At 51.5% G+C, this 21,310-nt stretch overlaps 1 protein-coding gene across 1 annotated transcript in view; it reads left to right on the plus strand.

Annotated features, from left to right (window-relative positions):
* The window catches only part of KCNK5 (potassium two pore domain channel subfamily K member 5), a 35,551-nt gene extending 15,036 nt beyond the window's left edge, over positions 1–20,515 (plus strand). Inside the window, exons 2-5 of the mRNA XM_039856336.1 lie at positions 14,449–14,560; positions 15,734–15,900; positions 16,220–16,388; positions 18,584–20,515. Of these exons, the coding sequence (XP_039712270.1) occupies positions 14,449–14,560; positions 15,734–15,900; positions 16,220–16,388; positions 18,584–19,461 (1,326 nt within the window). The 3' untranslated portion in view covers positions 19,462–20,515. The remainder of the gene's footprint in view (positions 1–14,448; positions 14,561–15,733; positions 15,901–16,219; positions 16,389–18,583) is intronic.
* Positions 20,516–21,310: the final 795 nt, after the last annotated feature.

Consider the following 21,310-nt stretch of genomic DNA (forward strand, 5'->3'; position numbering starts at 1 on the left):
TTAAATTCGGTTGGGTGGGTTGTTCTGTACATGGGTTGGGGCCTGGTGCCTGGCCAGAGGTGGCATTTGTAGCAGGCAGGCACAGCTGCACTGTTGCTTCTCCAAGGAGGGGAATGGCTTAAGGCCCCAAGGTGGGAGTGAGGGTGAAGGAACCCTTGTTCTCCTATTTTGCCCTCTTCTTGGGAGGTGACACAGGGGAGAGGACAAACTCTGTCCTGGAAGCCCACTAGTAGGTCACTGTTTTAGCCCTCAGCACCCCAGGACGGACCTGCTTCAGCAGCCTCGAGGATAAATGGCCCTCTCTGGACGAGCCTGAGAAATGGCTGCCCAAGCCTCCACTCATTGTTTCATGGAAAACTGAGTTCCCCGGAGGACAGGATGCAGTCACATGAGGAGTGGGTCTTACTCCTCTGCCTGACCCTTGGGTGACTTGGAAATCTGATGGCATTTACTTTCCTCTCTTTCAGCCTCAGCTAGCCACACATAATCCACCAGGAGGCTGAAAGAACGCCTACCTAACCCCAACAACACTGAGTTTTGGAAACTAGTTCACAAGTCAGGAGCATCTCTAGCTTTGCCTGTGTGCCTGCTTCATGCTCTTCACATTCATGCCCATCAAGCCTTTGGACCCATAATCCTGAGAACTGGTAGGGCGGCAGCGTTATTCCAATTTTACAAGTGAAGAAACTGAGATCCTAACTAGCAGGGCAGGGGAATAGCTGAAGCTATGCAGGCCTGTGTGTCAAATGTTCCCGCACTCTACTGGGAGGACTGAGCCAGTGACTGGATGGGCATCAGGGATTAAGTAGGCTTGGAAAATGCTCTTGTTTGAAATCACAGCCTTTGTGAGGGAGAGAATGTGTGTGTGTCAAAGGCATGGTCCTGGTTCTCTCTGCCTTTTGCCTTTTGAAATGAGTCTGTCTCAGAGTCAAGATTCTCTTGCTTTGCCATCAGGGGAGTTTCCATTTCCTGTCACTCTCCCTCCACACCCGCCTGTCCCTGGTCCTAGGCCCCAGGTTGGTTGCAAGAGGTTTTTCTGACCCCCACACCAACCCTCACCGCAGCCCAGCCTCCCTATGCTAGGAGGCTGGCTGTACTTTTCCATACCTTCAGCACAAAACAGCTCTGTTCATTCAACCCTGGTCACGTCCCCACCCAGTCGGCTGGAGATGGAAGGTGGCAGGGGGACCCGTCTTCGCAGGCACATTGATTGCATGTATCAGGCTCCTGCTCCTTTCTCATGCTATTTGGGGGTCCTCTTTGTATCTTATCCCTGTGATCTCCAAATTGGGGCCCTGGTGGCCAGAGACCCTGGAGCAGCTGGTGTGGTGTGAGATCCGCATCTGGCAGCCTAGGGGTTGGGGAGTCTGCACATTAGGATAAAAATCCCCTTGCATCTGGCCCAGTGATTTCACACTTGTGGGTTATCACCATCTTGTCTCTTGTCTCTAATTGTGAGTCAGTGGGGTTCAATATGGAATTTGGGAGCCATTGAAGCAGAAGGCTCCTCCGCCCCACAAAGAGTACCACCCAACCCAAGATGCCTGTGCCAATTTGCCAATAGTTTCTTGTACAATTTATTCCAGAGAGGATGGAGGCCAGCTGTTGTCTGTCTCCAGCTGGAGACTAAACCGAAGGAAATGGGTTTGGACTGCAGCCGGAGGGACTTAGGTGAGAGTCAGGCAGTAAGGAAGGATTGATGGCAGGTGGTCAGCTCACACAAGGATCCTGCAAGGGGACTTTGTGGAAAGGGGTCGGGTAGGATCACGCTTGGAGGCAGCAAACCAGGTTCGGGTAGAGAGGGGTGGTTTGTACTAAACAGGAAAGGAGGCTTATAGGAGTGGAGAAATTCAGTTACCCGCCCCTCCTGCAGGATTCATACCACTGCTCAGGAGCTCAGGGCCCCTCCTGGGCTTTTTTTTTTTTTTTTTTTTTTTTTAGTTAAGAGGTTTACAATTTAACCATTGGGTCATCCGAACAAGTTATGATACATGGGTAGATTTAATAATCTCCTAATCATCAAAACTGCAGCCTTCAGATAGGTGTTACTTATTGCTGGGAGCCACTAGCTGCAGGTGAAGAGAAAGGGGAAAGGAGAAAGAGGCAGGTGAAGAGGCTACTTCCTTGAGGCCCGGGGTAGGGGAGAGTTTGCTGGTGGTCTGGGGCTCTCTGTGGGGCAAGAGGTGGGGTATCAGCCACAACCCTTCTTTCATGGGTGTGTGTGTTAATGGGAAGGGATGAGTGTGGCAGGGGTCAGGCAGGCAGGATTCCTCCCATGGAGGCTTGGGATTTGAGGGTGTTGTTGGGGGGGGACCTTGTCCTCAGAACCTCTACCAGGATCCCCAGGAACAGGGCTGGCAGCCATCAAGGATTAGGAGAGCTTTGTGGAACAGAGTGTCCTGCCTTCTTCCCACTGCTGGGGAGCAGGAATGCAGGGGCATGCTTGAGAAGACCTGTGGCCCCTAACTATGACCTCCCTCCCAGGCCCCCACCCCTTCCCACCCACCCACCTCTTTCCTCTGGAATCCTGATGATTCCAAAGTCTCCAGTGCAGCTGACTCACCAGGACTGGAATCGCTGGTGGCTTTGGCCTTGAAGACAGGTGGGGTGGGGTGAGGTGGGGAGAAGGCACTGAGGCAGAGAAACACAAAGCTATTAACCAGGCTTCTTGTACCTGCCAGGACTGCCCATTTCATCCAGTGGAGCCAGAACCCACACTAAATGCAGCACTACACCCACCCTTGTGCCCCGGAAGCAGTGATTGTGAAAGGCATACATCTTGGGGACTGGATCATTTATTTGGCAAATATTGAGTGCCTACCCACTAATGTCTGGCTCTGTTCTAGGAATAAGGGATGAATGAAGTCTCTGCCTTCAGCGCCCATAGTCTATTGGCAGGAGATAAGTAGTAGGCCAGATAACAGATACCTACTAGCATGTCATGTGGTGATAAGTACTGTCCCAAGCTCTGATCTTCCAGAGGGCATTGCTGTTGACAGCTAGCCCAGCGCTCTCATCCATCCACAGCTCTGGGGGTACCCTGTGCAGCAGGCACAAACCTTCAGAATGGAGCTGGCCTCCCCATCCCCTTGTTCTTCTCACGTTCACTATTCTGCCCAGTGCCATTTCAGGAGCACATCCTGTATGCCTGGCACTGACCTATGCATCATTCCGTGTAATCGGCACCCCCAACCCAATGAAGTCTTGGTGCCCTCACTTTCCAGATACAGAAAGTGAAGCTCAGAGAGGTGAGAAGATGTGATGTACCAGGTAACCCGCTGGTGGATGGTGCAGCCAGGATTTGAAGCCAGGCATGTCTGCTCAAAAGCCTGGGCCTTTTCCACTCTGCCCCCGTGCTGCTTTCGGAAGGTCCCCAGCTTGACATTTGTGATTTTGGGGGTGAATCAGCCATTGCAGCTTGTGTTGTAAGGCAGGCCACGGTTCAGACTTGGGCTCTGGAGAACATGAAACAAGCTGGCACAGGGCGGGGCAGCTAGGCTGATGATGAACCAGATCTCCCTCAGGTCATCAGCCCAGATGGGGAGATGACGCGTCAGCAATTCCTGTGGCCTCCTTTGTGGCCCGCTCAAGGGCTGTTTTTAGAACCTTTGAGTGGTTGATGACTTCCCGTGTTTGCTCCTTTCACCCCATTGCAAGGTCGGGGTAAATCTAAGAGGCATCTCTAGAAGTGGGGGGGTGGGGAGCGTAAGCATACGCTAATCTTAAATAAGATCAAGTTTAGATCGTGGGTGTGACTGTGCAACCCTTTTATAGCTCTGCATCATCTCTCACCTCCGTCTGCCTGCTTCACTTTGGCTGGCATTTCTTAGCCCACTCCCAGGAGCAGGGATGGTGTGGTTATTTCTTGGAAAGGGCCCTCAGCTGAGAGTCAGGGGGCTTCCTGCTGGTTCTTCTCTGTGCTTTGTCATCAGTTTGCTGTGTGACTTCCACCATGTCACTCTCCCTCCCTGATCGGTTTCCTTAGCTACGAAATGGGAATGATAACATCCTGTCTTCCCTATAAGGTCTTGAGTCTCAAATGAGATTAAGGCTAGAGAGATGCCTGATGAATGAGAGGTTCTGGCAGGAAGGAAGGAGATGATGCCTCAGTGCTCTCCTTAGCCTGTTACAGAGGGGTCGAATGGGGTCCAGAGAGGTTTGCCGTCTTGCACGGAAAGGACAACAAACTAGGATTCGAATCCTGAGCTGGAACCTCTCACTCCCTAGTGACCCACACCTCTATGGGGAAGGAGGAAAGGGCTATCCTGCCGGCCTAAGGTGCTTGAGGGGTCCTGGCTGACCAATTTCCTGCCCTCAAGTTGTCGACCCACTAGTTGGGAGATGCCTCCTGGCATGAATGAAAGCAAAAGATGTCACACACTCCTAGGATCTGGATTCTGGGGCAGGGAAGAGGCCAGGCTGTGAACCCAGGCCCCAGGCCACAGCACTCCAGACAGGGAAGAGATACCAGCACAGGACCATGGGCCAGGCCACAGCCACCCCGGAGCAGAGCAGTGGTTGAGAATTAGGGATAGAGAATCTGCGGATGGAAGAAGCAAGTGCCTCTTGTCATTTAGTTCTCTGTACATCCCACCTGCCCTGAGCCCTCCAGAGAATGAGGCAGGGGGTGAGTTTTGAGAATATGGCTCCAGTGAGTTATCTGGTGTGTCTGTGTTTGAGTGAGAGGGAGCTCTTTCCTACTTCCAGGGCCAGCTCTCAGGCAGCTATGCCACGGGACTGGGCCCAAGGGGTGCCCTGCATCCCCACGCACAGGGATTCTAGTCTAATTCATCAGTTGAGCCCTCCAGGTGACTGAAAATGCTTGCTGAGCTATTATCCTGAGCTCAGACCCCACCAAGCCTTCACTGTTTGCTTTAGCCAAACCCACAGCCCTCCTGAGTCAGCCAGTCCCTGCGAAGCTCTGGCCTGGGCTTGGCTCTCATGGAAGGGGCGCCCAACTGCCAGGGGTTACCTTCTCAGCCTGAGAACAATGGGGGCAGGGTCACCTCCCTTGTTTTCATTGTCCCTCCTGAGTGAGGACAGGGCCCCTGGGCCTGAGAAAGTCGGAAACCCAGAAGTATTTGCTGAAAACGTCGTCACCTCTGGCACGGACTTGTCCCTGTGAGCGTGAGACCTAGCAGTGCCTCTGGGCTCTGCAAAGGCTGCTGAGAGATGGCCCTGGAGGACAGGCAAGGGGAAGCCCAAAGGTGGATGGGAAGACAGCCAGACATCCACAGCAGGCCTGCTGTGCCGACGCCAGGGATGGGCCAGACTCGGGCCTTCCCCCCAACCAGGAGGGCAGAGGTTTTGAAATTGGCTGAGTTTGATATTAGAGTCACCTGGGGCAGCTTTCAAGCATCCTAGTTTCCAGTCCACACCCTAGACCACTTGTGTCTGAATCTCTGGGGGTAGGACCCAGACATGAGTATTTTCCGAGGCTCCCTCAGATGATCTCTACATGCAGCCCAGGTTAAGAAGCAGTAGTCTAATGACCCATTAAGTGTGCATCAAGGGCGAAGATAGTGTACCACGTTTTCCCTTGCCTAATGACGTTGCCTGGGTTTCTGGGTTTGGAGGTTTAATCTAGCTGTAACCATACTGCAGGGGATCATATTTTGTACATGATGGCCCACCTGAGACACCAGGGACATGCTCTGGCTGACTGCTTCCATCCTGGGCTCAGGAGGGCAGCCCAGGCCAGCACTAGGCACGTTACTTTAGGGACCAAAGAGGAAAGTGCCCAATGAAGTACCTTCTCCAATCTGCAGTGGGATCTGGGGCACATGAGGAAGAAAGTGTGAGCGAGGACTAGGGCTCGTTCCAGGCTTGGGTGTCCTGGCTCTGGAGGAGCTGGGCCTGGTGGCCAGTGAGCTGAGTCCTAAGAATGAAAGAAAATGTGTTTTCTTGAATGCACTGTGAATTGAAGACTTGGGAGATGCTGAACTGGAACCAGAAGTCATGGTTATGGGCAGAGGCAATGTGAATTGTAGGGAGGTGTCACCTGCCCAAGCAGAACAGGCCAACCTCTTCATTTTACGGAAAAGGACATGGGCAGAGATTAAAGATTCCTGGAAGATCTCAACAAACGACTGGCAGAGCTGAGCTGAACTCTGGTCTTCAGACCCTACTTTGACCTCCTAGCGCACCAGTCAAGTCCCCAACAATTTGTCTTTCCTTCTGTCTTCTAAAAACATAATAAATATCCATCCAGGTAGGAATTGAAGTAAATCTGAAAATTCAGATAAGCAAAAAGAAGTTAACAAAGTCCCTGTTGCGATAGCTGAGTTCTGGTCTTAAGTGAGATGTGTGGCCTCCTTGGGTCCCTGTACCTGCCCCACAGACACCCACTCCTTCCCTAGGAGACACGGGGCCTGGGCAAGCTAGACTTGTAGCTGGTGCAGGTATCAGGATGGCACTATTGAGCTCTCGCCAATACCCTGCTCATAAACTTCATCTGCCTCTGAGCCACACCCTAGTCCCCTGGGCTGAGGCGGGAGGGTGGTGAGAATGCCACTGATTCCTTCTCCCTGCCCTCGCACCCTCCCTCCTGGCACAGGGAGATGAAAGGCCTGAGCCCAGCATCTGTGATTCAGAGAAGCCTCTGTCACCCCTGGCCTGAGCGTCACCTGGTGAGCACGAGTAGGGTAGGGGGACCCAATGTGTGGTATTGTATTCTCTGCAGCCTGCCTGCCTTGCTTGGCTGGGCAGGAAACTGGCCAGGGTTTCGGGGAGACTCTCTAAATAGCAGAGGTCAGAAGAGATGGGCCTTCTTAGGGGTGAGGCGAAACATCTGGGGCATGCCTCTGTTTCCCCTGCCCTCTGCTGCATCAGGGGAGAACTTTTAACTAACACACACCCCTCTCCCCCAGGTCCCTGGATTCCAGCTGTGCAGTGACCTGGGAACACCCCCCTGAGCCTTAGTTTCCCTGTCTCCCTGTGAACTTTTTCGGTCCTCCTCAGTGTTGGAGAAGTCACCTGTGGCCTGAGGAAGCAGACTGATCAGACTGAGATAGTACAATTTTCACTGCTAGAACAGGGAGAGTTGGGAAGAGCTGGCAGGTGTGAGAACGTTTAGGGACAGGTCCCTGTTCTCACCCAAGCTTGTCAGGGAAGTGAACCCTTTGATTTATCCTTGGGGGCAAGTGGCCTTTTCCCCCTGGGTCCCAATGACTGCAGAGTCCGGTTTCCGGATAGACACGTACTAATCATAATATGATTACAGATACATTTCTTAAGTGCTTACGATGGCTTGGGTACATTTCATATGTTCAGAATAGGTGTTAGTTTTGGCAGACAGAGAAACTGAGGCTGGTAAGCTAAGTTATTTACCCAGAAACGGTGCTGGCAATTGAGAGACACCCCTCCTCCTCCCCTTTCCCCACCAATTCGCATCCAGGTCAGTCCCACATTTTCATGAGCCTTTGCCTGGGAGAGGACTCAGGTCTGCATTTGAGAGAGAGCCCTGTTGCTCCCTTTCATATTCCTTTTTCTGCTCTCCGTACATCCCCTGCCCCCTCGAAGAGTTTTCAGAGGGGACAGGCCTCTTATTCCTGTAGGAAGGACATTTCCTCTAGTCACCCCAGGAACTCTCCTGGCCCTACTGTCACTCACTCTGCCCTCTTGGACCTTGTCTGACTCCCTCACCTCCTCCTTCCTTAGTCCCCTACCCGCCAGGACCTTCAGCCCTCTGCCTTCACTGTTCTCACAACCTGATGACCAGCCCCATCCCTTACCCACTGACACCAGTTGGATGCTAGTGGTTTCAGCAGCCCCTCCATCCATCTCCTGACCCTGCTAGCCCCACTCTTGTTGGAGTCTGACTCTGTTTCCCATCTTCTTACTGGATAAATGCTTCCGCCTTGTTGCTGATGAATTTAGTCGAAACTCAACTGCAGAATGATGCCGGGAAGGTATTAAAGGAAGACATGAAAAGATGAGTGAGTCAAAGCCAGAGAACATGCCCTCATTCATCCAAGTTCATTTATTCACTCATTTGACAGATATTTATTGAGCACCTACTATGTGCCAGGCAGTGTTCTAGACTCTGGGAACGTAGTAATAGAAAAGAAAGCAAAGTCTTGCCCTCGTGGAACTTACATTCTAGGGAAATCTGCGTTCCTGTAGATATTTCCCTTGCTATTGCCTGGGAAGTCATGTTCCAGGGACCTGGCTTTACTCCTTGTAGGTAAGAAGCCCCTTCCCTCCCCCAGTTATAGATAGCACAGGGGTTAAGAGCTGGACTGCCTGGGTTCACACCCCAGCTCCACCATTGCCTAACTGTGTGACCTAGGTCAAGTTACTTAATTAGCCTTTGTGCCTTGTTTTTCTCATCTTTAAATGGTAGTATAGTAGTCCCCCGCTTATCCATGGTTTTGCCTTCCATGGTTTCAGCTATCTTCAGCCAACTGCAGTGCAAAAATATTAAATGGAAAATTCTAAAAATAAACAGTTCTTAAGTTTTAAATCGCATGCTGTTCTGAGTAGCATGATAAAATCTCTGGTCATCCCACTCTGTCCTGCCTGTGTTTGTATTCAATTAACCCTTATTTTACTTGATAATGGCCCCAATGGCAATTCAGTTATGTCAAGAGAAGCCATAAAATACTTCTTCTAAGTGAAAAGTTATGCAGGTATAGGAAGAAACATAGTATATATAGGGTTCAGTGTTATCCATGGTTTCTGGTATCCACTGGGGGTCTTGGAATATATTCCCCTTGGATAAGGGGGACTACTCTAATAGTACCTATGTTATAGAGTTGTAAAGATTCAGCGAGCTAAGTGAGTTAAAGTGCTTCAATTGGTGCCTGTCATATAAGTGAGCACTTATAGCTAGTATGTAAATATGAACTGTTTTATAATCTATGAAGCATAGATTTCACAAGGTGGCTGGGAGGGCTAGGTGAGAGGAATGATAAAGGTTCTTTCTGAGGGACCAAGTGAGCTTAGATAGAATGAATGATGAATGCAACCACGGATGGTGGTGGATAGTTGGCTCATGTACCACCAACAGTGCATAGGCCCAGTGGAGGTTAGCACCAAGGACTGTTCTTAAGGCCCCCTCCTACATAGCAGGAAGGAGCTGTGCAGTACCTATGTCATATCTGTTGCACATGATGTCTGCCTTGGGAACTGAGGGCAGGGTGGGGAGTAACTCTGTAGCCATTCCCAGAGTGGCTGCCACCCAAACTTCAATTTCCCCCACCTGGCCCAGGAATGGGAAAAGCCTGATCTGAGCCCCGCCTGTCCCTATCAGAAGGTAGGCATCATTTCCCAATCTTAGGATGCGCCCTCTCTGAAACTGCTCACTCATTAGGATGAATCTCTCCAGGACGGGGAGACCTAGCAGCTGCCTCTGCATGGGAAATCCCAGGTCCCCTAGGGATGAGCTGTCTGGGAACCCAGAGTCCATGGACAGTGAGATCAAGAGGGTGGGGTCAGGGTAGCTGGTTGCCTGAAGCCAAAGGCAAGGACATGGATCTCTCCTCCTGGAGGCCTGGCTGGAAATGCTGAGTTCTGATCAGAGTGGATTGACTGGTTTTAGGGCACTGTTTTTTCAGCTGGCGCGAAGGGGTGGAATTACGCACGGGCCTCCTTCCTGTGGCCTTTGTGGGAAGTAGGGTAGGATAACAGTGGCTTGGACCAGCTTGGACCCAGACAGGCCAGGATACTCCTCCTGGCTTCATCACTTTTAGCATCTTGACCTTAGGCTACTTACTTAACCTCTCTAAGCCTTAAATCTTCATTAGTAAAATGGAAAAAAATTATGGTCTCTTCCCAACAGGATTCTGCCCTCATTAAATGAGCTAAAGGCTTGAGAAATGCTTAGCATTACACTTGGTGTATGTAGTAAGCACTCAATAAATCACAGCTGCTTTATTATCAGGATGACAGGCAGCGGGAAGCTCCATTCCATCCCCAAACAAGATCTGGGCCTGGGTTGTGTGCACAGTCTCACTCTTGTCACTCTCCAGGGTTATGTGGAAAATGAAAATATTGTCTTGTGTGAATTCGGGAGCCAAGTTAAAGAATCCTGCGAGTGAACAGGGGCCGCCTCCTCCTGCGAAAGCTGTTTCCCTAACCCTGGGGACAAGACACCATGTCTAGCAGGGTGTTGGCCTGGCTCCGCCACACCCCTCCCCTAACCCAGGGATAACCTCAGCCTGGGCCAGCCCCTCTGTGCTGGGATACCTCTCCCTCAGACTTTGTGACCCTGATCACGATCAGTGTGGCATCCCAACCAGAGCCACAGCTCCAGGTGGTGAGAACAGGGAGCGGACACCCTAAGTTTACGCTTCAACCTCTGCTCCTCGAGCCTGGCTTTCCTTACCTATCAAGGGATGCCTGGCAGAATCACAGGAAGAACCTGTTAGGTAAAATATATATAAGCCCAGTGAGGGGCGTCTAACATACAGCAGCACTAAAATCCTACTTCTCTCTCCAGCGTTGGGTTGGAGCCAGGCTGTTTCCCAGGCCAACTGCTTGGGACCTGTGGGCAAAGAGGAGGCAAGGGTGATGGGGCACCCGGGGCAGGTAGAACAGTGGAGGGAGGGGAATGGGAAACTGTGCCAACTTGTAACCAAACAGTCTAGAACCTCTCCCAGTTCTACCACTTAACCTCTCAGCCTAACCAGTACTGCCACTGGATTGTTCTAAGGGTTAGTGGTGCTTCTAGCCCTGGGGGCGTGGGGCCCTTCAGAATGCCCCCTTTGCCTGCCCCTTTCTGGGTGACCATGAGAGATAATAGAGGTTATGGGGATAGCACACGGGGCTGTGGCTTCCTGATAACCCGAGGCCAGAGGCTGAGGCCGTGGGCTGTGCCCCAGAGGGCACCCTGCCACAGGGTGAAGGGCAGGAAACCCAGCTTTTCTACCTCAAAGCTCCCAACTAAAATACTCTCTTCGGTTACTTTTTTGCTAGTTCTTATGTTTGATGTCTCCTTAGCACTTTACTAAATGATTCTCAAGTCCACAGATCACCTTTGTCAAGCCAGTGTTTCTCAGTGGGAGCCGTACCGGCATAGTGGATGGGACTCTCCTGTGAATTACAGAGTATTTATATTTAGCCTCTCTGGTCTTCGCCCACTCAATGCCAGCAGCACCCCCACTAGCCACTAGAATAAATGTGTGGGAGGACAGGGATTTCTTGCTCCTTTACTGCTCTATCCCCGGTGCCTGAACAGTACCTGGCACACACAGTGCCTCCCCCTGCCCCCACTAGGCAGCATTTCTAAACACTTCCAGAGAGTACCACCACCCCCAGGTGAGAAGCCCAATTCCAGCCACACCTTCGACATCTCTGATGTATGCTGGTCACCCTTGGTCTAAACATTTTTCATTATTAGAAATGGAGTACTGCCAAGGGCGGTCCATTCCAAGGTAGCTCGTTATCCCAAAAAGCCACCCCTGTTTTGCCTTGGACCTTGGCCCGTTTGTTAACATATTGCATGAAGTCACCCAGAATGGAACAGAGTTCCCCTAGTGCGGCCTGACCCTGAGAGAACAATGGGCTTGTTACACCCCCAGCCCTGAATAGGTAAGGTATTGACACAGCCTGAGATTGTGTTTACTTTAATTCTGGCAGCCACCCTAGTGTTTGTTGGTTTATGTTTAGCTGAAACCCAAGAAATTCTCCCTTCGATCTTATACTGGTCTTTTTTAACCCAAAGTGTAAGACATGAAAACTTTAAGACAGTCGTATCTTGTTAGTTTGGGCCCAGTTTTCCAGTACAGATGATTTTGAGTCCCAAACTGCCATTGCAGTGTGTTAGCCATCTTCCCATCCCAGCGTTTGCAGATTAGACTGGTCAGCCATCCCTGTCCTTAGTGTGTTGTTGATTAAAATATTGACCGAGGCAGGCTTTGGCATGATGATAGTAGAGATCTCAGGCTAGGTTGATAAGGATCAATACTTCTTGTGGTTGTTTATCTGCCTTTAAATGGACCCAAATTAATCCCAGCTCTACCCTACATTTCTTTCTTGTCCACATGGATATCTTTAAACCCATGTGTTCAGCTGCCTCGCTACATCTAGATTTATTGCATTCCATCCAACTTCAAGGCTTTGCAACCTCTTGGGAGAGGGAGATGCACTTAACTGAGCATGACTTGGTCTTGGTGAACCTGTGCTGGCTTGTAGTGCCCACCAGTTCCTCTCCACATGTGCCAAACATTCTGCTTTTGAGAAGTCTGCAGGAGTTCAGGTTGGAGTTTCCAGAATCCACCCATTTGATTTATATGAAAAAGGAGATAGCTAGTCTCCTGACATCTTTTCTGTTCCCCGAGATTCCATGGAGTCCATGTGACACCCCAGTCACATTTTTCTCTGGTCAGTGGTGTAATTCCTGCTAAAAAATGTTCTCCTATGTTCTTCTCATCCCTGACAATTGTGCTCTGCCCTCTCCACTCTAAGACAGATATCTGAGATGGCAAAGGCTGAGGCACAGGGAAGCTGAGTGGTTCTGCTTCTCTGCCATCTGTTTAACATTAGGACACAGGACCCTGGTACGTACTTCTTTGTTCTCCTGCTTCGAACATAGGTATAATTTTTAGGAGACCCTTTGGATGGACCCTCATGTTTGTTTTAACTCTCTTCTTGGCCTATTTGTGTCAAAATGCCCTGGTGCTTTCACATATAAATGGCCTGGCCAGCTAGACAGCCAGCTCTCTGAGGCAGGGTTGAAGATGGCCTTTCCACGTGGCTGCTACGTGGCCTGCAGAGAGATGCTCTGGAAATGCCGTGAGGAGACTGAGCAGCGAGTGATGTGGTCCGATGGCTGGCAAGATGAGCATGTCTTCATGGAAAATTCTTTATAGAGTCTGCAGACCTGTTAACACAGGCCTGCTGCTGCTGTAGACTGCACGTTTCTTCAGAGCAACCTACCCTCTCCCTTTTTTTCCCATCTAATTTTAGTCATGCCGCAGATGGGTTAAACTATGACTTTTCTGTCTGTCTTCTTCCATTCCTCACTCTGTCTTCCCTCGGTCCTAGGCTTGATTTTTATAGTTCGTGGGGGGCGCCCTGGGGTCCAGGGCCTGCCATTGGTAGGTTAGGGTGAATGGTGGCAGAACTGAAAGATGGGGTAGAGGCAGGGTCTGGTCAGGTGGAAACAGGTTTGGCAGCTATCAGTGTTCCTGGAACAGATAAGGCCTCTTCTGGGGCCTCTCCCTGGACTTCCCCAGGTGGCTTTTCACCTGTTGTGCACAGTTGCTGGAAGCTCTGTGAGAACTGACGGCACAATTTTGAGTCACTCTGAAATGTATACACCTTCTGATTATTTGTCCTGGCCCAGACCTTGAAATTGCCCAGCCCAGGGCTAAGCAAAAAGAATTCAGAGAAGGGAGGGAAAGAGGATCCTGTAGCGGGAAGAGGATAGAGCCCCAGGCACAGGGAAAAGGCAGCCTTGGAGGACAGATCCAAGAGGGCACTGAACTGACTGTAGCAGATATCCTGACAGTGAGGGGGGGGTGGAGTGTGTGGTGTGTAAGGGTCCCTCCCAGGCCAACCCTGTAGTAGAACACTTCTCTGTAGAGGGCCGGGTGTGGTATAAGGGTCCTCCTATGTGTCTGCATCACAATCTGCCCTCCTTGAGAAGCAGAATAGTTTAGTATAGGGGTCCTCAAAGTGTGGTCCCTGGACCAGTAGCTTCAGCATCACTTGGGAACTTGTTAGAAATGCAAATTCTTGGACCCCTTCCCAGACCTACTCAGTCAGAGACTGGGGGTGAGGCCCGGCCGTCTGTATTTAACAAGCTCTCCTGGTGATTCTGGTACATGTTAGTTTGAGAAGCACTGTGGCTCACGGAGAGGCAAACATTTGGAGCCAAATTGCCCAGGCTTCATACAGATAGTCCCTGACTTACAATGGTTTGACTTAGGAATTTTTGACATTGTGATGGTGTGAAAGTGATACGCATTCAGTAGAAACTATACTTCGAATTTTGAAATTTGAGCTTTTTCCTGACTAGTGATATGCGGTAGGGTACTCTCTCGTGAGACTGTGCAGCAGCAGTAAGCCGCAGCTCCTGGTCAGCCCTGCGATCATGAGGGTAAACAACAGACACCCTCTACAGTGCACTGTGTTGTTGCCAGTGTTTTTGGACACTGTTCCGAGCATGTTTAAGGTAGACTGGGCTAAACTGTGGTGTTTGGTAGGTTAGGTGCGTTAAATGCATTTTTGACTTACAAACTTATGATGGGTTTATTGGGATGTAACCCCATTGTAAATCGAAGAGCAACTGTACTTACTAGCTGTGTGATCTTGGACAAATCACTTAACCTCTCTGATCCTCTATAAAATGTTTCATCATCTATAAAATGGAGACAGTAACTGCCACCTCGTTACTGTGATAATTAAATGAGAATGTTTATAAGGAGTTTAATAGAGTGCTGTCACTTAGAAAGCATCTGTTAGTCTGGCCTCCTCTCTGACCTTCATTGTCTCTCTTTTTAGGTGGTATCTGATGCTGCAGGACAGGGCGTGGCAATCACAGGCAACCAGACCTTCAACAACTGGAACTGGCCCAACGCAGTGATTTTTGCAGCCACAGTCATCACTACCATCGGTTAGTCTTCTGATACCTTCAGGATACCTGCTTCCAGGCTCTAGCTTCAGTTCTGGCCTTGTCATGATAAAATCAGGCCAGTTGCAGCCTGTTCTTTTGACATTTTTCCCTGGGAATTTAATAAATCCTTGGTGACTGGCCGTGCCTGGGAGACTGTGTTCCAGGAGTCCTGACCTGGGCTTTTGGAGCAGAAATATGACACAACCTGATAGCCAAAGCTATGAGGAGGTTAAACAGGTTGTTCACTGTACAAAGCCAGCCTCCCTATGCTTGCTCAACAAGCTGGGTATCTATTCTGATTATCTATGGCTGGCTGCATAACCAGCCACCCCAGAAGTTAGTGACTTAAAATACAACTTCTTATCTTTGGCTGTTCTGTGGTTTGACTGGTTCACCCAGTCAGTTCTTGCTTGAGGTCTCTTGATGCAGTGGCAGTCGTGGTGGCTGGGGTTGGAGTTGTCTGAAAGCCCTGCTGGCAGACATCCAAGATGTCTTCTTCTATCACATGTTCGATAGTTGATGCCGGTCATTGGCTGGGAGCTCAGCTAGGGATGAAAATACAATGGCGTGATCATCCCATGGTATGGCAGCTGGATTCTAGGAAGGAAAATCCCAAAAGCAGACATTTCAAGAGATCAGGGGGGAAGCAGCAGGCTTCTTAGATGTAGACTACCTCTTGTCACTTTTGCTGCACTCTGTGGTCAAGCGAGTCACTAAAGCCCAAATTCAGAGGGAGGGGAATTAGACTGTAGCTTGACATGAGCGGCAGCATGCCTGCATGAGAAGGGAAGGGATGAAGAATGTCTCTCTTTGGAGACCGGCTACTACAGTGCTCTAGGGTATCTACCCAGAGAGGGCGTCTTTTTCTAATTTGCAAATTGATGCCATACAGACGAGAAGACTTGCTAATGGTGGGGGTTTAGTCTGGTTTCAGGGAGCTCCCCATCTGGTGGCAGACATAGCCCGTACTATTATAATTGCTATAAATGATCATGACCATAGTGTGACCAAGGGAAATGTCGTTTCCTAAGTATTGATATTAGGTCAAGTGATCTTAGAGAATGGGTCTCCCTCAAGCTGTGTGTGTGTGTGATAGAGCAAGAACTACTCTGAGTCTGGGTCCCTTACCCCTGCTATGGCTCTGTTCTTAGCTTCATTTCTTTACTTCCTCAGGCTATGGCAACGTGGCTCCCAAGACCCCCGCTGGGCGTCTCTTCTGTGTCTTCTATGGTCTCTTCGGAGTGCCGCTCTGCCTGACGTGGATCAGTGCCCTGGGCAAGTTCTTTGGGGGACGTGCAAAGCGGCTGGGCCAGTTCCTCATGAAGAGAGGCGTGAGCCTGGTATGTCCTCAATCCTAGGTGCTGAGCAGAGATGAGGGGACCCTGGCAGGTGATGGGAGGGGGTGGGAAGGATCCAAGAATCCAGAAGGATCCAAAGGTGTTTGGACAGATGGCAAGAAGGCAGTTTCAGAGCCCTCTGCCCTCCTGGGTTAGGCTGGGAACATTGCTCCTCTCTCCTTCCCTGGGCAGCGAGCCCCCTCCCAGGTGTGGTGCCTAGCTGGCCTCCCCTCTCGCCACCTCCCCGGCCCTCTGGGTGTTCATGCTGGATTCCCCTAGTCTCTCCACCATGTCTGACTTGGTCTCCCTGTCACCCCATCAGCGGAAGGCACAAATCACGTGCACAGCCATCTTCATTGTGTGGGGTGTCCTCGTCCACCTGGTGATCCCGCCCTTGGTGTTCATGGTGACCGAGGAGTGGGACTACATCGAGGGCTTCTACTACTCCTTCACCACCATCTCCACCATCGGCTTTGGCGACTTTGTGGCCGGTAAGTCTCGCCTTCTCCCCTTGCCTCTGCTTCCCCTGCTTCTCCAATCTCAATTCATTTGACCTTTCTTGGGAGCCCCGATCGGCATTCAGTGTCCTAGGTACTTCCCCCACCCCGTGGGGGTCCTTACCCTACCCTGCCATTTGAAAGAGGAAACCAAGGCACAGAGTAACTGCAAAAGACTTTTCTATTTTCTTTTCTTGATACATGGCTTTCTTCACTTCCTTTCTTCATGTTTAGCATCTGATCTTTTCCTCTCCCTCTCTTCTTCCCCATCTCCTAAACTTAGGTGCGTAGGTGCACCAGGCGCGGGGGATAGGGCCTTCTGCTTGTAGGGTTTGTGCCCGTTACCCAGAGAGCCCCGAAGCCAAGCCAGGCTCTTCCTTCACACAGAGCTGCCTTCCTTCCATGAATTACAAGAGCCGAAGGAGTTGTCCTGGAGGCTTGGCTCAGAGACCCAAAACTTTGCTCTTGCCACAGGCAGCTTAAACATAAGAGACCTTCTCCCAAGCTGCCCTACCTCTTTAGTAGGGCAGGGAATCTGGGCAAGATTCCCTCCCCTACTTAATCCAGGCAGGCAATAAGATCTTTGGCCCCTTCGTCTAGTCCCAGCCACTCAGTACTTTTGCCTGTGGCCTGCAGAAAATCCTGGTTCTTAATCTTCTTGACACCACATTTGGCCTCACTGACCCAATGTTTGTTCACTGACTCAGTGCCCGTTGCCCTGGCCGGTTGACCTTAGCCTCTGCTCCGAGGGCCTGGTCTCCCTATCTCCCTTCCCAGGGGCCAGGGCCAGGTCACTACCCTTCTGCCCCATTATAAGTGGAGACTTGGGAATGCTGGGAAGGGTGGCTGATCGGGTGGGAGGAACAGGAAAGAGAGGCCTGAATACTCCACTGACCTGGCAGACCTGGGCCTACTATTTTAGGAGATGAAGTTAGACAGAGGCACAATCTTGCCATTGTCTAGCCATTGGGGCCCAGAGCAGGCTAAGGAAAAACTTTCGTAGTGGAGAAGCACAGCAGGGTATTTCATCATACTTTCTCAGCTCCAGCAAGACACCAAGCCTCTGCCTCAGTGTCCTCATCTATAAAATGGGTTTAAAAAAATGTAATAGCACCTATCTCATAGGGCAGTGGAAAATCAGATAAGTTGCAGTTTATCAGTGCTGACAGGAGGGCCCGGCTATATGAGCGTGTGCGCAGGTTGTCAACATAACTTGCATATGCCCGAGAGCCCTGAGTGAGCGTAGCAGCACCTTCTGTCTGCAGGGCGGATGGCCACTGCCTTTGGGGAACCTTTAATTAGATGAGGGAGCCCCACTCTAGAGGAAGCCCCTTTTCTCCAGTCCCTTTTCCAGGTTGCTCCGTCTCAGGGGGAAAGGGCAACACAGGATACATAATGGTATAGATTAACATGCCTGTAAATGGAAAATTAAACAAATCTCAGGTAATCTTAGAGTGTTGGAGAGCAACCGGAACTGTGCGGGGCCATGTGGGAGGGCTCCCTGGAACAGGTGTCAGGAACCTGGCCTTGGCAGAGGGTGATGTGGAGTGAGCAGAGCCCTCCAGGCCATGGGAGGAACCGATCCAAGGAGGGAAGAAATGAAATGAGGAAGCAGGCCGGACCTCACTGAAGGAGAGTCAAGGCTGTCCAGAATATTTCCCACCGGGACCAGTGCTCACAAGTCCTCTTGGCCTCCTTTATGTAAGCCAGTGAATCCGTCCCCAGCAATGAGGATGTCATTTAATTTCTGGCCCAGTTTTAAATGAACTATAATATATATACCAAAACAGTACAGAAAATAGCTAAGTGTTGATAGTGTAGATATAGGTGACTAACTGAAAGGCAGACATTCATGGACTGTTTTCCCGGCCTATGTGCTGGCTCCAATACCAGCCTCCCCAGAGCCCTTCCCGCTTGAACCTCCCTCTCCCCAGGCAACCACTCTTCTGACTTTCAGCAGTCGAAGAAACTGAGGCTCAGGCAACTTGGGGACTAGGACAGGCACATGACTCACCGGGTCAAGGCCCTCAGTGACAATGGAGTAGTCCAGGTTCTGGAACGGTCTCCTTTTCTCAGTTTGTCCCCTTCTGTGTTCTGGCGACGTGTGCCTTCTCAGATAACACATCTTTGGCCCTTGAGTGTTTCCGGGTCCCTCTCCTGACCCTCTGGGCTTCCTGTCCTGTCTTCAGGTGTGAACCCCAGTGCCAACTACCACGCCCTGTACCGCTACTTTGTGGAGCTCTGGATCTACCTGGGGCTGGCCTGGCTGTCCCTCTTTGTCAACTGGAAGGTGAGCATGTTCGTGGAGGTCCACAAGGCCATCAAGAAGCGGCGGCGACGGCGGAAGGAGTCCTTCGAGAGCTCCCCACACTCCAAAAAGGCTCTGCAGATAGCAGGGAACACGGCATCCAAGGACATCAACATCTTCAGCTTTCTGTCCAAAAAGGAGGAGACCTACAATGACCTCATCAAGCAGATTGGGAAGAAGGCAATGAAGACGAGCGGGGGTGGTGAGAGGGTCCCGGGGCTGGGGCCGGGGCCGGGGCCAGGGCCTCAGGAGAGTGGGCTGCCAGCCATCCCTGCCTCCCTGGCCCCCATGGTGCTCTATTCCAAGAACCGGGTGCCCAGTTTGGAAGAGGTATCTCAGACACTAAGGAGCAAAGGCCATGTGTCTCGGGCCCCCGGCGAGGAGGCCAGGGCAGGGCCCCCCGAGGATGGCTCCCCTACCCCTGAGGTGTTCACTAACCAGCTGGACCGCATCAGTGAGGAGGGCGAGCCATGGGACGCCCAGGACTACCACCCGCTCATCTTCCAGAACGCCAACATCACCTTTGTGAACGAGGAGACCAGCCTCTTGGACGAGGAGACGTCAAAGTCCTCGCTGGAGGACAACCTGGCCGGGGAGGAAAGGCCCCAGGAAGAGGCTGAGGCTGAGGTGCCCTTGAACTTGGGTGAGCTCCCCTCATCGGACGAATCGACCTTTACTAGCACCGAGTCAGAGGTCTCTGTGCCTTACGAACAGCTTATGAACGAGTACAATAAGGCAAACGGCCCCAGAGACACGTGAGGCGGGGCCGGCTCCCCACTCCACCTTTGATGGCTTCCATTGCCCTCAGTCCTGGGGCATGCTCCTATGGCTGGGACCCCCTGGAACTGGGAGTGGGGGGCTAGGGGCCTTCCTTACCTTCCATCCCCTCCAGCTAGACACCACTGTCAAGCATGGCACGTGCCCAGGACAGGGCCTCTGTTTTCCAGCTGAACTGGCACCCTGGCAGTGGGAGGCATCTGTCCTAAGCACAGCTGGTATATTTGACGGTTCAAAGACATGTTTGCTGGTAGGACTGACCCCAAAGAGGCCTGCACTGCGTGGGTCTTTGCCCCATCATTTGGTTGAGAATGTCACACGGTTCTCTTAGTCTGGGCCCTCAGCCATTTGAGTTTACCAGCATTAGTGGGCTTTTTGTGTGTGTGCCTGGCACTGAGCTAGGCATTTCGGAGACAGGAGGAGGGCAGGGTGAGACCCGGGCACTTCAGGCCTCAACAAGAGCGGGGCCCTGCCTGGGGCAAGGATTTCTCCAACCCCAATCCCACCTGTCCGCTTGACTGGCCCTTACTGCAAAACTCAGTAGGGAAGAGGTCACCTGGGGGAAGGGAGAGAGGAAATAATGGGCTGGTGCTGCAACACTCCTGATATGTAGGGCCCAGAGCAAGTCCCAAGGGTGCTTGGGCAGGCGTCCTAGCCCTTGTTGGTTTACTGGGACTGCCAGCCCAGCCCAGAGACCAGTTCTCTGTCTCAGATACCCTTTGGCCAAGCAGTGGTAGCTGCAGGTTTTCTGCCTCCCAGGAAGTGGTAGGAGGAGGAGAAGGTAGCAGGCCATGCCACTGAGGCTGCAGCTCCTGGAGCTAGTGACCAGGGAGCTACAGGAGTGAGCTCAACTCTGGCTTGGTCTGCGTCCCCCATACCCTTCCATCTCCCCTGTGCCCAGAACAAGGATCTCACCGCTCCCCAGGTTGCTCTTGGCTCGCAAGTGGGGAATGGCCAAATATGTGAATCAAGCTCCTCCCTCTAGCCACTGTTTGGGGTGTGTGTGTGTGTGTGTGTGAGAGAGAGAGAGAGCATGGTTGCACAGGTGTGGGAGGGAGGGGGAGGGGGGTGATGGGAGAGAGAATGAAAGGAAAGGATTTGAGACGGGAGGAGCAAAAGATAATGTGAAACTGTACGCAGACTGTTTCTGGTGAGGGGCTGGCAGAGATCTTAGATTCTCCGTGATACACACCTTGGGGCCAGCCTGCTCTGCCCTGTATGTTTTGTTTTGTTATTTTTTAAATAAACTGCTGTTTTTTATATACCTGGCACCCGTTGTTGGCTTCAGAGCCAGAGAGGAAAAGAAGGTGAAAGAGCAGGGTCCCAAGGATTGGGGTGTTCAGTGTTCCCTCCTACCCCCACTCATTTGGGCCCTTCTCAGTGACCTCAGTCAAGGTCACGATGTCAAGCGTCGCGACATAGTGTGGGAGAGGGCACCTGCTGGCAGGTGAGCAAAGTTGGGGAAGGGTACCCATCACAGGCAATGGATGCTGGGCAGGAGTTAAGGGATCACCCTTGACCCAAACACCTCTGCCTCTCAGCCCCCTCCCCGGTACTGTGTGGCCAGATGGAGCCAGAACCCCACCCACCCCCCAACATGTGAAGGTAGTGATGGGCATGTGTGCCCACACCCCCAGTTCATCCTGTAACCGAGGGCTATGCTGGCCCGGCAGCCAGGCATGAAGGAGCGGAGCGGCCTTTTGTTTTTCTGTGAAATGTTTTAATGAATTCATCCTAGTTTCCTCGCCCTGCCTTGCTGCAGCGTCACTGGCTGTTCTGCAGTTGCACACACTGTATGTACATACTGGCAATGATGTCAAATGTAATTTAT

This window comes from Pteropus medius, unplaced genomic scaffold (genome assembly GCF_902729225.1).
Source record: "Pteropus medius unplaced genomic scaffold, Ma_sr-lr_union100, whole genome shotgun sequence".
Taxonomy (NCBI): domain Eukaryota; kingdom Metazoa; phylum Chordata; class Mammalia; order Chiroptera; family Pteropodidae; genus Pteropus; species Pteropus medius.